Genomic DNA, 14316 nt, shown 5'->3' on the forward strand with positions numbered 1-14316 from the left:
GAAGTTCATATATTTTGAACTGCGGTTATAGATACGTATGATGCACGATCCTCGCAGTAGAAAGCGCTATTTATGCAATAGCGAAAATCAGACCTGAAAAAAATCAGGCCTGTACGGGATTCGAACCACTGACCTCTGCGATACTAGTGCAGCGCTCTACCAATTGAGCTAACAAGCCAACTGGGAGCAGGCCGTTTAGTTGATTCGTAATAAACCCGTGAAAGTGATAAATGAGATACAATGAATATATGGAGTTCATATATTTTGAACTGCGGTATTAGATACGTATGATGCACGATCCTAGCAGTAGAAAGCGCTATTTATGCAATAGCGCTCTCTACTGCGAGAGAGTACTTTGCATAAGTAGTACTCTCTACTACTTATGCAATGTAGCCATCTTGTCAGTTAAGCCTCTATATACGAGAATTTTAGTCCTGGAAAATGTGCGTTTCCATTGTTTTTTTTTTTTGTTTTTTTTTAATAAACTGCATAGCTGAAGAATTAAGAGCAGAAAAACAAACGTTTCTTGTAAAAAAATGCAATTTTAAAACATACCATCTGGGCAGAACTGAAATTGTCCGAAGGGAAGCAGCACAGAGATAAGGAACAAGTGGGGAAAAACTCTCATGTCTGCCAAAAAACAGCAGTAAAGAAATCCTTTCGATGTTTTGAAGCTGTTAAGCAAACTGAGGAGCCTAACAGCAGTTTGTTGACAGAGATGTACCACCAATTTAAGGCTACGCTACCCTAGAAACGTGTTAGCCAATAACATTTGGCCGTGATATATGAAAGATGTTTCACCGCCCGTCACAGAGAGGCTGCGCGATTAATTATTGTCTACTGAAACAGTTAATTTGGTTAGTTTTCTCCTCTCTAGGGAGGCTTCTTATCTTCTTATAACTGTTTTAATAATTATAAGCAGCATCAATTGACAAAACTTTGGGAAAATGCAAGCTCATGAAAAGGTTTTTTTTTTTTTTCTTTTTAAGATTCAAATTGATACCTCTGTGGTATTTTGACCAGAGAGGGATTTTAAAAGACAATTTTAGAGATCATGGCTTCAATGAGGTAGACCCTTTTGTAGAGTGTCATTCGCAATGAGTTATTTTTAGCCTGATTTTCACCTGCATTCTAAGTATTCTTTCCTACAATTAAGTGAGTTTTTGATATTTAAATTAAATTCGAAGAGAAGGTTTCCCCTAATTCCAACTGAAGTCTCCATATTTTGTCTGTGAGATGACTAAGTGCATCTTTTAACTTGTAGCAAGAGAGAGTTTCATGAGCGCGCTCGACACTTTAGATCGCTGTCCACACGGGTGGTCTAGCCAGAAATCAATTTTAGCTTGCAGAGACACGAAAAAGTAGGATTGGAAAATAACCAAACTAAAAAAGGTAAACCTTCTTTCGACGAGAATTCGAGAGGATCGCCCATAGAGAGAGTGGCATACATTGCCAAACCGAAATCTGGTTTATAAAATAATATCTACCACAAAAACTCAACTTGTTTAAGAGATAAAAGGTTTAGTAGAACTTGTCAGGTGATCTGTCAAGTTGCCAAGCAACAGTAAGAATGGGAGCCTCAAGCCCATATGAAGACAATTTTCGAAAGAAAAGGCTACTTTTTGAGATCTCATAATTTAATACACTTTTTGCCGGATGATGCATCCTTCACTTTGTAAGTTTGCTAAACATTGCTTATGTTTTTCTATGCAAATCATCTACGTCTTGAGTCTTATTTCTCCAAATTTTGCAACCGACAAAGTTTTTATCAGCAGATCGTTAATGAATCAGTCTTGTGAAAGACATAAAACGAAACTTATAATTTCACCGCAGTAAACACCTTTTTTTTATCATATTACAGTTGTGATAAGAACTTCGAAAAACCTATACGTACAGACCTAATTGAGTGTTGTTGCTCAGGAAACCTCATAACTGAAGTTTATCTTGTTTTATTTTAATAATGTAGTCTTTAAGTCCCGACTTTTTCTCATTAATTTTTAAAATAGAAATTTCCATAGTTGCTTTATATAACAATATTACCCATTCTTATTATTCATGTCAGTTAACCTTGTTCAAGATAAAACGTCTACACATGGAATAAGCCTTAGGAGTCCTTTGATTAAACTCGAAATCTTCTCTTTGCCTCACTGGATATGGGCGATAATCGAAATATGAGAAAGTCATTGTAAGTGTTTCCATAGTAATTGCATAGCATCTACAACGTTTATTGGCGTTCAGTATCAAAGTTATTCCAAGTAAAACACAAGATGGACTCAATTATTTACGCATGCGTTTCACAGCGCATCGATGATAGTTAGAATATTTCTCATGATTACTGTAACGAATGAAAAGGATGAACCACAAGGATCTTGAATTGAAGGTGAAAAATCTCCTCAAAGTGATAGCAGACAGTGTACAGCAATTATTCTGACAGCCTCTAGCTTGCTAGCAGGCCATAGTTTGCGTCTACAAGCGCGAGACTCAGCGCGGCGAATATTCGGTCGCCATTTGAAAGCGCGGGGAAGGGAGGAAGTGGAAAAAACGCCTGCCCGAAACCCATCATTTCTCACCAACCGCTCCTTATACTCTGCATGGTATCCCCGACATGTCACGCATTCTTGAAGGAAGAATCAGATGGAATGAAATGGAACCTCGTGTCTAAAACTTACGAGCGTGTCATACTGCCAAAATAAAGTATTCACGTGTCAGGGGTGATCGCGGACGGTACGGCGCAGTGACACCAAATTAAGCGGTAAAAAATTTAAAATCGACAAATAAACTGGAAAACGAGGAGTGTATAAACAGGCTAGTCTTTCGATAGGGAAACACCAACATTTCAACGAAAATTAATTTTTGATCCCCATAATAAAGGAGTACAGAGGTCTTGAGTTTCACGACATAGCGAACAAAACTTTGTACGAGTTATGTAGTGAACTTGGTTTTCAGTTGACGCATTTATCTAAGTTATCCTACAGAATTTGCAGGCCACGAGGTCGCAAGTAAAGAAGCAATTATCGCTTTTTCAAAGATTGAAAGTCTGTAGCAAACGCTGCAATCAAGCTTCACCAGTGCTGTGCAAACACCTACTTGTACAAGTTGGTTGGCAATAATACAATTTAGGAGGAAATCCGCGCAAAAATCAAACATTGCATTGCAAAGTTAAAAAACTGCAATTCGCTGTTCTTTGCATACAAGTATCCTTTAGAAAGTACGCAATTGCTGAATTTTTTCCTTGAAAACATTATTTGTTTCAGAAAAAACGAAAACGCTTCATTTTCAGTCCCAGGATCGATTTGGTGACACCGAACAGGTTTAAAAAGGTCATGATTCGCTAGACTCGCGAATTAAAACAATTGTGCTGTAAAAAGCTATCATAGTTCCAAGTGGTTGTACAACTTGTCACAGTCTAAACACCGCGATTTCATAAAGATTATATCAATCCCAGTATTCGAGAGAAGTCAAAAGCTTATGGCTCTCCCGTGTTGCGTAAAAGGGTAGACGAAAAAAAATGCCAATTTTGAGTAGTTGCCTTTGTTCAGAATTTCGCAAGATTGCAAATTGCAATTATACTAGAGTTGATGATCTTTCAAAATATGTAAAGTTGAGTTTGGGGAAATAAGTTTGGGATTTTTAAAATTTGTTTGAAAATCGTGAAGAAAGACATAAAATCACGCCACCCCGTTGTGTACATGTGATTATCAAGACATTGATATAGTAAAAATTACCACGACTCCGATGCATATAGTAAAGTAAATATAATAACCTTAGCTCAAATATTATATTCTTAGCTGTTCGCAACAGTCCAAAGTTTGTTTCTATTTTGTCGTTTTCTCCATTCTGCGGTCTCTGTAAGTTTGACATCGGCACCGTCGCTTTATGTCGCGCCTCGATCAAAACAGCCGCTACTGGAAACGTCTAAACTTTGCAATTTGTGTTCCTTGTGCGCTTGATACGACGTGTCGGTGTTCTTAGCGACAACATTCATTAAAACACTGATCGAGCCGACTATGTAATTAAAGCTTGCGTTCAGAGTTTTCGATCTTCAACCCTGTTCATCATTTATCCGTTGTTTAACAGACTGTATGGAAATTTGTTTTGCTGAATTTGTTCATGTGGGGGAGGGGGTGGGGGGGAGGAGGAAGTATGCGATCTCTCCCTATAACTCGTTACTTTGAGGTAGGAGATTTCTCTTTAGATCGCTAATAACTATTTTACCACGAGTTTATCGTTCTCGTTACTTACTTCTGAAGAATCGATCACGTCGATTTTATGTAATTGAATTAACCTGACTAGTGCGTGTTTATTTCCAACGAGAACTAAATAAAGATTATAGATTTAAGAAAGACAATACTTTCGGTGTTCCTGCCCCTGAGGAAATGAGGGAAGTTTTTTGCTCTTTCGGGAGTATAGTCGGCAGTCCATGTTCGTAAATTTATCATATTATATTGTCCCGCTATGCAAATTACCTAGGGTACTTCTGTCAATTAAAAACCATCGTGACCTCCTTCCTGTTTTGAACCCATTGATTGAAAACTTCTGGACAACGATCGTCAAAAACAAAAGAGACGAGACATATGGCAAAAAAACCCAATCTTGGCAATCGAGGACTCAGGGACTGGGAGACTCTGGGACTCGGGGACTCGGGGACTCGGGGACTCGGGGACGCGCAGGGACTCAGTGACGTGATAAACAAACAAGTCCTGATTCTGAAAAGTATAATTTTCGGTGGCCTCAAGAAAGGTATTACACTTCCGAAACAGGTAGACTTATTTTCCAAACACGTGCCTAATGTTAACGACAAAAGGGGTTCTTTTTTGGTCAAGTGACTCACATTCTTTCGCATTTCTTTGCCCGCACTTTTGTTTCCTGTTGTAATTTATCCGCTTTCGTTTAGTAATACAACCTGTTTCGTAATAATTCTTTTCCGGAAAATCAATGCGAACTAATTACAACAGACGAAACTAAGGTGTCTACCTTCCATGATCTGATGCGAATCTTAAGGAATAATTATAAGTGAGAATGTTTACAATTCATTCCTGAGGAAGAATTGCGGATTCAGTACAAGGACGATGAGGATAATTCCGTAACGAAGTAATCGCAACTTGCGTCCGTTGTTAGAAGCTCGCATCAATCTTCCAGAAAAAAAGGTAAAATAAATTTTTAACACTCTAATTTATTAATTCTTGATCAAGAATAAATTGTAAACGCTGGAGTTGTACTGAATCCGCAATTCTTCATCACGAATTAATTGTAGACGCTCTAATTTATTCCCTACGATTCGCATCAGATCATCTAAGGTAGACACCTCAGTTTTGTCCTTTGTTGCTAACGACAACTGTTACGCACGTCTCCAGAAAAAAAAAAAAAAAAAACAGTGTGCCTGTTTCGGTAGTATAAAACGTTTCTCGAGACCATCAAACCAATGCAAAAATCAGGTGCTGTTTGTTTATTACGTATCCGAGTCCCCACGCGTCGCTGAGTCCCGACTTCCTCGCGCCCCACGTCCCAGAGTCCCGGCGTCCCTGGGTCTCCTAGTCTCCGAGTCTCCAAGTCTCCGAGTCCCTGATTCTCACTTCCCTGAGTTCCACGTCCCTGAGTCCCACTTCCCCGAGTCCCCGTCCTACTTTTGGTCACTGCCCGATAAAATTCCACTTTCATTTTCTCAAAAGAAACTTTACATATTTTGAAAGATCGTTATCTCGGGTATTGTCACTCTTAATCTTACGAAATTCTAAACAAATGCACACGCTCAAAATTATCGTTATTTTTCGCTTACGGTTTTACGAAGCATGGGAGCTATGACTTCTATACTTCTCTTGATTACTCAGATATACCTAATGTTTATGAAACCGTGGTATTTAGACCATGGCAAGTTATCCAAAAGATTGGAAGTAGGAGAGCTTTTTCTAACGCAACACTTTTGACAAGCGAGTGAAGTGAATCATGACTAATTTCAACCCCGTTTGCACGTGATTGGGATCGTCAAATTGTGCCTAAATTGAAAACGGCTTCCATCGTTTTTCTCAGAAATTAGTAGATATTTCAATTCAAGGAAAAAACTACATGGCACTCATGTACTTACTAAAGGGTATCTATATGCAAAAGACGAGTGAATTGATTTTTTCAGACTTGCCGAAGATTTGCGATTCTGTTTGATTCTTACACGGATCTGCTCTTAATAACGAAATAAACGACTAGTCTGTTCATGCTTTTTCCACAGCCTGTTAAACAAGGACCCTGACTATAAAAGGACTTCTGCCCTGGGCAAGCCGTCAGTCATTTCACCCCTGACACCGAACTGTCGACATCAACCAGTCCGTGACCGTGCGATATCGGCAAAACTATTGTAACGGAAAGGTCACTTGCAGCCAGTGCATATCTCAAACTTCTACGAATTTTGCCATTTTCGTTTACGGCAAAGAAAAGATGATCGGCTCCACTCAGTTGGCTCCACGGAATGTACACCCGCTTGCGATGTCATTTCTGTAAGGAAGGCAAACGGCCAAAGGGCTAGCGGTGAGGACTAGCTTTCATGACCTTTATTATCTTTCACAAAAATCCTCTTCTCATACCGGTTTTGTATTCTTGTAATAAAGTGGTTAGTTTCTTCGACGTTTTGTCTACTGGATTTCATGTGACACTTACACAAGAACTCCTCTGCAATTAAACAAGAGATCACGTTGGATAGAATTTTTATTTGAATCGCGCGCCATTTCTCCAACGGAATATGTGGTGTTGAAATACGAATCCCGTGGGTGCTCATATAAAATAATTTCGGTCACGGATTGGAAACATATCTGGTTGACTGAAATCCGATGGAAAACAAATTATCATCGGCTATATTGCCTGAACGGGCCTCAAGAACTATTGAAAACCTCGACCTTTTCATAAGTAGCTAGTGAAATAGGCTTCTCGTTGCAACGCGCGTCTAAAACGTTCAGGCAAAGAATATCCTACATAGTGCCGTGTCAAAATACTTAGAAAACTATGTTCCTTTCAAAGGGACCTATTCTCGAACTTCGCTCTATTTTTTTTTCCTTTTTTGAGGCTTTTTCTCCCCATAACTCAAAACGTGCGATAAAACATTGGACCCGTTTATGTCGGTTTGGGTGGCCGCGTCGCTGGCGAGATGAGAAGCCTGAGCGAACGAGCAAGATGTAAACAAAGAGGAGTGACTTTCACTTACCATACCTGTTTGTTCAGACCATTCGAATAAGTCTAAGAGTCGTTCCATCAAAATAACATTTGCCATCGGTGTTCGACTCGCTAAATGAAGGCGTTCCTTCAACCGCTAAACTCTTGTCTTCACGCTTTCCAATCGCTCTTCCATTCCAGGTTCGACCGCCAGCTCCAGTGTATAACGGACTCGTAGACCTCGCGCCGCTATTTTGGCTTTGGTTGATGGAAAATCCGCCATGGCAAAATAAAATGCAATTTTAAAGCTAAAGACTAGTTAGTGCGCGACTGTAGCAACCGTAAGATGGATCAATTCGAAGTGGAAGATAAGTTATGTCGCTACATACACGTACACACATTTACATACATGTACATAAATGTACATATATGTACATGAAAACCACTCTCTCTGAGCATGTCACAGTACTGAGATCCTCTAGTCAATGATATCGACGGCTCAAGAAGTTGAGGCAAACGGAGGGGAGTCAGAGGGCCAGTACGACCATCTCGCGATAGGAGGAGCCGTTAGGAGCGCGAAATTCAAATTGCGATAGCCTAAATTTTTGAGTTTTGCAAATGAAGATCAGTATTTCTCCATTCGTCCCTTTTTAATCGTCAATAAAAACATTTTCAAGTGGAAATAAATTGAAACAAGACAAGGATATCGGTCTTCGTGTACAAATCTCTTTTTCCCCCTTCACCTTCCATTAGTCAGCCATCTTCGATTAGTCGTGGAAGCAAAGATTGCGTTACAAGACGAGGGAGGAGCTATGCCTTTTATAGTCAGGGTCCTTGTTTAAGGAAATAAATAACTAGTCTGTTCATGATTTCTCCACAGCCCGTTAAGGAAATACATGACTAGTCAGTTCATGCTTTTTCCACAGCCTGTTAAGGAAATAAATAACTAGTATGTTCATGATTTCTCCACAGCCTGATAAGGAAATAATTGACTAGTCTATTCATGATTTTTCCACAGCCTGTTAAGGAAATAAATGACTAGTCTGTTCATGCTTTTTCCACAGTCTGTTATAGAAATAAATAACTAGTCTGTTCATGCTTTTTCCACAGCCTGTTAAGGAAATAAATGGCTAGTCTATTCATGATTTTTCCACAGCCTGTTAAGGAAATAAATGACTAGTCTGTTCATACTTTTTCAACGGCCTGTTAAGGAAATAAATGACTAGTCTGTTCATGCTTTTTCCACAGCCTGTTAAGGAAATTAATGACTAGTCTGTTCATTATTTTTCCACAGCCTGTTAAGGAAGTAAATAACTAGTCTGTTCATGCTTTTTCCACAGCATGTTAAGGAAATAAATGACTAGTCTGTTCATGCTTTTTCCACAGTCTGTTAAGGAAATAAGTAACTAGTCTGTTCATGCTTTTTCCACAGCCTGTTAAGGAAATAAATGACTAGTCTGTTCATGCTTTTTCCACAGCCTGTTGAGGAAATTGAAAGGACATCTCCCCTTGGTAGACTTATCACAGCTGTTTCTTTTTCTGGTTTCAAAACCACCGTTTTCCTCTCAAATTAGAAAAGGCAACTCTCCACTTACAACACACTTCCCTTCTTAATTTATAACGTGACGAGCTTTTGCTATCAAATTATGCCTTATTTTTCTTTTGACACCTACTCAAGCAATTAGGAACCCCTTTCGGTGACAGTAAATCCAGGCAAACCTTTAAATCACCCACTGTGGTCCCTGCATCATTCGTTAAAAAAAATGCGCCTTCCATCGACAGAAGCGAGTAAGAGAATCACTCAAAACCAAAACAAGTAGCGCACGGATTAAATATCAGCAATGGAAAGAGGAACTAGGTGCTAATAATCATAATGATAATAATAAATATGATAATGATAACTGTATTCAGTAATAAGAATAAGATAAGAACGGGCGTGCAGTATGTAGAGTTTTTGTGAGCAAGACCTTTCTCGGAACATCAGGGAGTAGGTCTTACAATACCAATTCTCCTCTCTTTCCCTTCCTCCCCCCCCCCCCCCCCTTCCTCTTCTCGAAAAAAGTTAACTCTCAAGTTCACTAAAGAAGTTCTCATAATATAAAATAATCTTTCGTTATTATGCTTTATTCATTGGAAGAGAAACGTCGGCCAGTTAATTACTTACGTGGAATAGCAAAAATAGAAAGGCTGAGGTATATAGACTGCCTCTATTAATGATTCTGCGCGTCCTCGGAAAGCTAGAAGATTTTTATTGGGATTTTATTTGTTTTAATGACATTCGGATGAGCCTAGCATTGATTAACCAAATATTAGATACATTATCCTGTTCATGGATATAGAAAATATGTTTAGTTTTGTTAATAATACCAATCGCACTGCAGTAATGAAGATTATCATTAGTAGCCCTAACATTAGGTCGGAGGGAGGGGGGTAGGGGGAAGTAGCTATCGAGCGCGCCACGATCGGGGAAAGGCATCGTGACGACTAGTCTCCCTTGCAGCCCTTTCCGACGTCGTCACGCAAGCGAAAACTCCCCCACCAACGGCTGCTCGCATTCGAACAACATTCCTTTCCGGAAATTGGCCAATCAGCATTTCATTACCATATTCTAGAAAGCGTTCGCGCCTCAACAATCAAACCAATCACAGAGTTCGTATTATCCGAGCGTTGAAACTGACAAAATGAAGACGCTTTCGACTTAGTGCGAGATACTTTTGGTATTGAGAGCTTGAATTCCCATCAGAGAGAAGCCATAACAGTAATTATAGAAGAGAGAAGAGATGTTTTTAGAAATTTGCCCACAGAATTTGGGCAAACAAAACAGCTATCATTATCTGATATTTTCTTCGGAGTTTCGATGACATCAGATTCCATCTTTGGAAACTAACGCTAACGCGCTTCCTGTGAATTCGCGGGAATAAATATATCGCGTGTTCATTGGTTGTTTGTCAGACAATAACTTTATTTTGATTGGATAACACATTACAATGGCAAAGGAATGTTCGAATGTGAGCAGCCGTTGGTGGGGGCACCGTAAAAAGTTAAAAAGTTGACATGAGTGAATGAATGAATTAACTTTAATAATTACTCCTGTTCAGGCTTTTCAGCAACTATTTACAATGGTAGATAGTCTACAATCACAAATGAACAACTTAAAATAGGGTAATAAAAATGAAAAAAAAAAAAATATATATATATATATATTTATATCCAATGGGTATCATACAAAGACTATTAATGTGCCCCTTTCAGGAAGTCCTTCAAAGAATGTGTCAGTGACCTTTCTGAAGAGAAGTTCACCAGGTCACTACTCAGGGAATTTAATAGTGAAACTGCTCTATAGGAAAAGGTTCGTTAACCGTTCGCGGACTTATAAAAAGGGATATGAGGTTTGTTGTTATGCCTCGTGGCTCGATCATGTATGGTGGTGCGTTTTTGTAACTTGTTACCTAAACAGTCGGGTGCTAAATTATTGACACACTTATGGGCCATAACTGTATCTCTAAGGTGAAGTGTCTGGCTCACTGACAACCAGTTAAGTTGGTGCAATAGGGGAGTGAGACGTTAGTGCTTCCTGGAGCCGGTGATGATCCTACAAGCAAAGTTTTGGACCAGTTGCAGTTTCTTTATATTAGTGGAGGATGTATTTGACCACACTGTTGAACAATAGAACATTTTGCTGAATATCAGTGATAAAATAACAGGCATTAGTGTTTCCTTGTCGAAACTGTTTTTAACTCTGTTGATCTGGATTAGTTTTGATAAACAAGAAGAGACTAAGTAAGAAATGTGACGATCATAGGTCAGGTCTGAGTCAATGATCACACTCAAGTCTCTTGCTGAGTCAACAGGGGTAAGAGACTTCCCCAGGAATAAAATTTCGAGTGTTAGCCCTTCGTCAGAGCGAATGGAGGAATTGTGGGTTGTATGTGGATTCATGTTCAGAAAGTGGAGCTACGCCATTGGTGGGAACATTGCAACGAGAAAAACACGAATAAATTAGTAGAATGAAAAGTGTTCGCTGATACCTGTGGGATTAAGAGTGTGGATTTGAAAGATAAACTTTTGTTCAAGAGTTTTGCGGCTATCTGAGCTACATAAATGCAAGAAAAGACCGCAGACTGCCATATGTCGCTTAGAATGATTAGGTAGGTTAAAGTGTCTAGCGACTGGTTTTGATGCGTCCTTGTCATTCCTTTCTACATCGCGGAGGTGTTCTCAGAATCGGTCACCTAGTTGTCTTCCTGTCTCGCCGATGTATATCTTTTTGCAATACAGAGAATCTGTTCAAGAAAACCAAACTCAATGATCAAATAATGTTTTGAAATAAACCCAGCCATTCATAAATTTGTACAGGGCCAACTTCATATGAGTTGCCACCAGTCAAACCGGAACAGCCTTCCCCATTAAAATACGAGCCTCCTCCCCCTCCAGCTTGATTTCCATAGGTACCACTACCTCCCCCAGAGTATCCACCACCTACACCTGATGCGCCATTATCCTCTGATCCCCCTCCACCATCACCAAACCCTCCAATTGCTCCTGGTGCAGGGCCCCCGTTATTACCGCTATTCATTCTTCCGGCTTTACCTCCGACCCAAGCTTCGGCACGTGACTTACCTCTTTTCTCATGGGAGGGGACAAGTCGAGCACAATCCTGACCAAACCAACCCGCACCTATTCCTCCATGGTAGCTAGCTCTCTCACCGTTGCATTCACCTGGCTGCGCTTCGGATGAGTTCCATCTCGAACTTGTGTCGATACTTTCCCCACACTACTCGTACCATTTGATCCTGCCTGACCATCCATAGCATTGTATCCACCGGATGCACCTCCTCCAGCTCTGGCAGCCAATAACAGCACATTATCGGTAGTATAAACAAAACTTCCTCCCCCTCCTCCAGTGCCAGCTTTGTCCTTCCCAGATTTTCCAAGCTGAGCTGCAGTATGGCTAGTGTTCTGTCCGCCTTCGACCTCCACCTAAACTCCTCCTCTTTGTCCCACCACAATATTTAGCACAGTTGCATTACTCAGTCTGAACTTCCCTTCTTTAAACACCCCCTTTACACCATAATATATCCCTGGAAAGTATCCATAAGCGTATGAATGGGTTCCTCCCCGAGCGCCCCAAGCTTTGTTGAGATAGCGGGCGCTCCGCGGAACAGTAAACTTTTGTATAGTGCAAAGCGTCCTTTAAATGCACCAACCCCAAATCCAGCTATAAAAATAATTAAAAGGGACTAAAATCTGCTAATATAAGTGACAAAGGCCAATGGAAATGTGGATTGACTTCAGTCTGTGGCCTAGTCCTTTTGCCTATCTACCTGTCCGTCTGGACCTTTTTTTGTTTTTCTCTTTTTCCAGAGAGATGTGGTCTCCCTTAGAATCCAAAGACTCTTACGTTCATAAGTTTTTCCATTGCCGAAAAATCCAGTTTTGCAGGCACAGCGATAGGAGCCTACCGTGTTCTCGCAATGAGCGTTAGTGTCACATACGGATGGAGAAGCGGTGCACTCGTCGATATCGGTAAAAAAGAAAAAAATTTTTTAACCGATTTTTTCTCAGACTTTTCTAAGAACTTCTGACAAGGGCTCATTCCCCAAAGAAAAGCGATTTTACTTGCTTCCTCCAAACTAATTTTATAACTTCAAAGGAACATCTCTCCTACGCGACCTTCTATCACCTTAAAATAACACTTAGAATAGCAAAGACGTGCGTAACAATGTATTGTGGAGTACCCTTCCTCAACTTCTGAAGAATCGGCAGCAATTAACTCAGCAGTTTGCTGGACTTGGCTCTTTCAGTTAAAGTTTATTTGCAGTATCTATCACCATGTTTGGGTTGGACTAAGCCCCCTCCCCCATTCCCCTCTCCCTCCTTTATCTCGGCCATCTAAGCGCATATTTCTCTCTTTTCCCAAAAGCTTCATCCCGAAATTAAATCGACCACGCAAGGGCCATCCATGCCCTAAAGATGTTTTGAGAGTATCGACGCAGGAGGCTGAGTTGTGAAAGAGATGATCATGAATACCACTGCCGTACTCTTCAATATCTGTCCGTGCAAATGGGTAGGTTGTTGAAAATTATGATAAACAGTGACACAAGGTATTTCGTCATCGAAATTTCTGGTGTATTAGTACGCCTGACACAATTTGAGATATGCCGATTCTTTTTATCGCCCCGTCAAAGTGCTCCAGGTGTAATGTTTGTTGAAAGAAAATATATGACATGTTAGATACTCTGTTCTCGTCAATACTTCTTGGATACGAGTCTAGCTATTTTTCGATAAGCATTTTATTCTGTAGTTTCAGAATCACGATAAGAAATCGTGTGCGTTTGTAAAGAGATCAAGTGTGCCAGTTCTGTCATGAGATGCAAATCCAGTCTACGATAACAACAGGGTTTATATGACTTTTAATTGTGCATGTGTTTCCATTTCCAATAAAACCAGTTTTACAGGAACAGTGACGAGCGCGGCAGTCGACATTGATATTGCTGCACATGCCAATGGAAGCTCGGCACTCGTCAAAATCTTGGAGGATAACAAAATAAATTCAATAATAATGATAATAATAATAATCATCATCATCATAATGAAAAACGAAAAAAGAAATTAGACAGGAAGAATATAAAATATCTCATTTGCTCCTTTACCTAGTGACACCATCGCCCTTTTAACGGCTTAAATGGCAAAACGTTCACGATACTGATAATGATAGCAGTACTAATGATGCCTGCTACAAAATGGGACTTTCTGGATCATGTACTCCTACAACGATGCAGTTAACCGGAACAGGAACCGGGAGAGGAGAAGGAAAAGGAGAGGCAGAGAAGAAGGGAAATTGACGAAAAAGTGAAAATCTATGAAGACATGTCCGAGGGGGAATTTGAAGCGCACGTCTACAAGGTATTGACGGAAGCAGCCAAACAACAAGCGGAAGAGGAAGAAGCCAAGATTCGCATCAAGTTTTTGGTCGAAAAACTTCGAGAAACCGAGGCGACACTGGAAGCCATCAAAATGTCCGTGGCGATACTTGTTAAAAAACAAGAGATGGGCAGGTTTTAAAATAAAAGTTGTTTAATATGTATGGTTTACACGTTTCTTTGGTTTCCGCATGGCAATTTCCGCTCTAATATATCTACAAATAGTTTACACCATTCTTTGGTATCCGTAAGGAAAACT

The 14316-nt window shown here is 40.0% G+C and overlaps 1 protein-coding gene across 1 annotated transcript in view; it reads right to left on the reverse strand.

Annotated features, from left to right (window-relative positions):
- Positions 1-11443: 11443 nt before the first annotated feature.
- LOC111346825 (uncharacterized) overlaps positions 11444-14316 on the reverse strand; it is a 551029-nt gene continuing 548156 nt past the window's right edge. The window contains 2 exon segments of the mRNA XM_088749275.1: positions 11444-11872; positions 11875-12325. Of these exon segments, the coding sequence (XP_088605401.1) occupies positions 11444-11872; positions 11875-12325 (880 nt within the window).

This window comes from Stylophora pistillata, chromosome 2, assembly GCF_964205215.1.
Source record: "Stylophora pistillata chromosome 2, jaStyPist1.2, whole genome shotgun sequence".
Lineage (NCBI taxonomy): Eukaryota > Metazoa > Cnidaria > Anthozoa > Scleractinia > Pocilloporidae > Stylophora > Stylophora pistillata.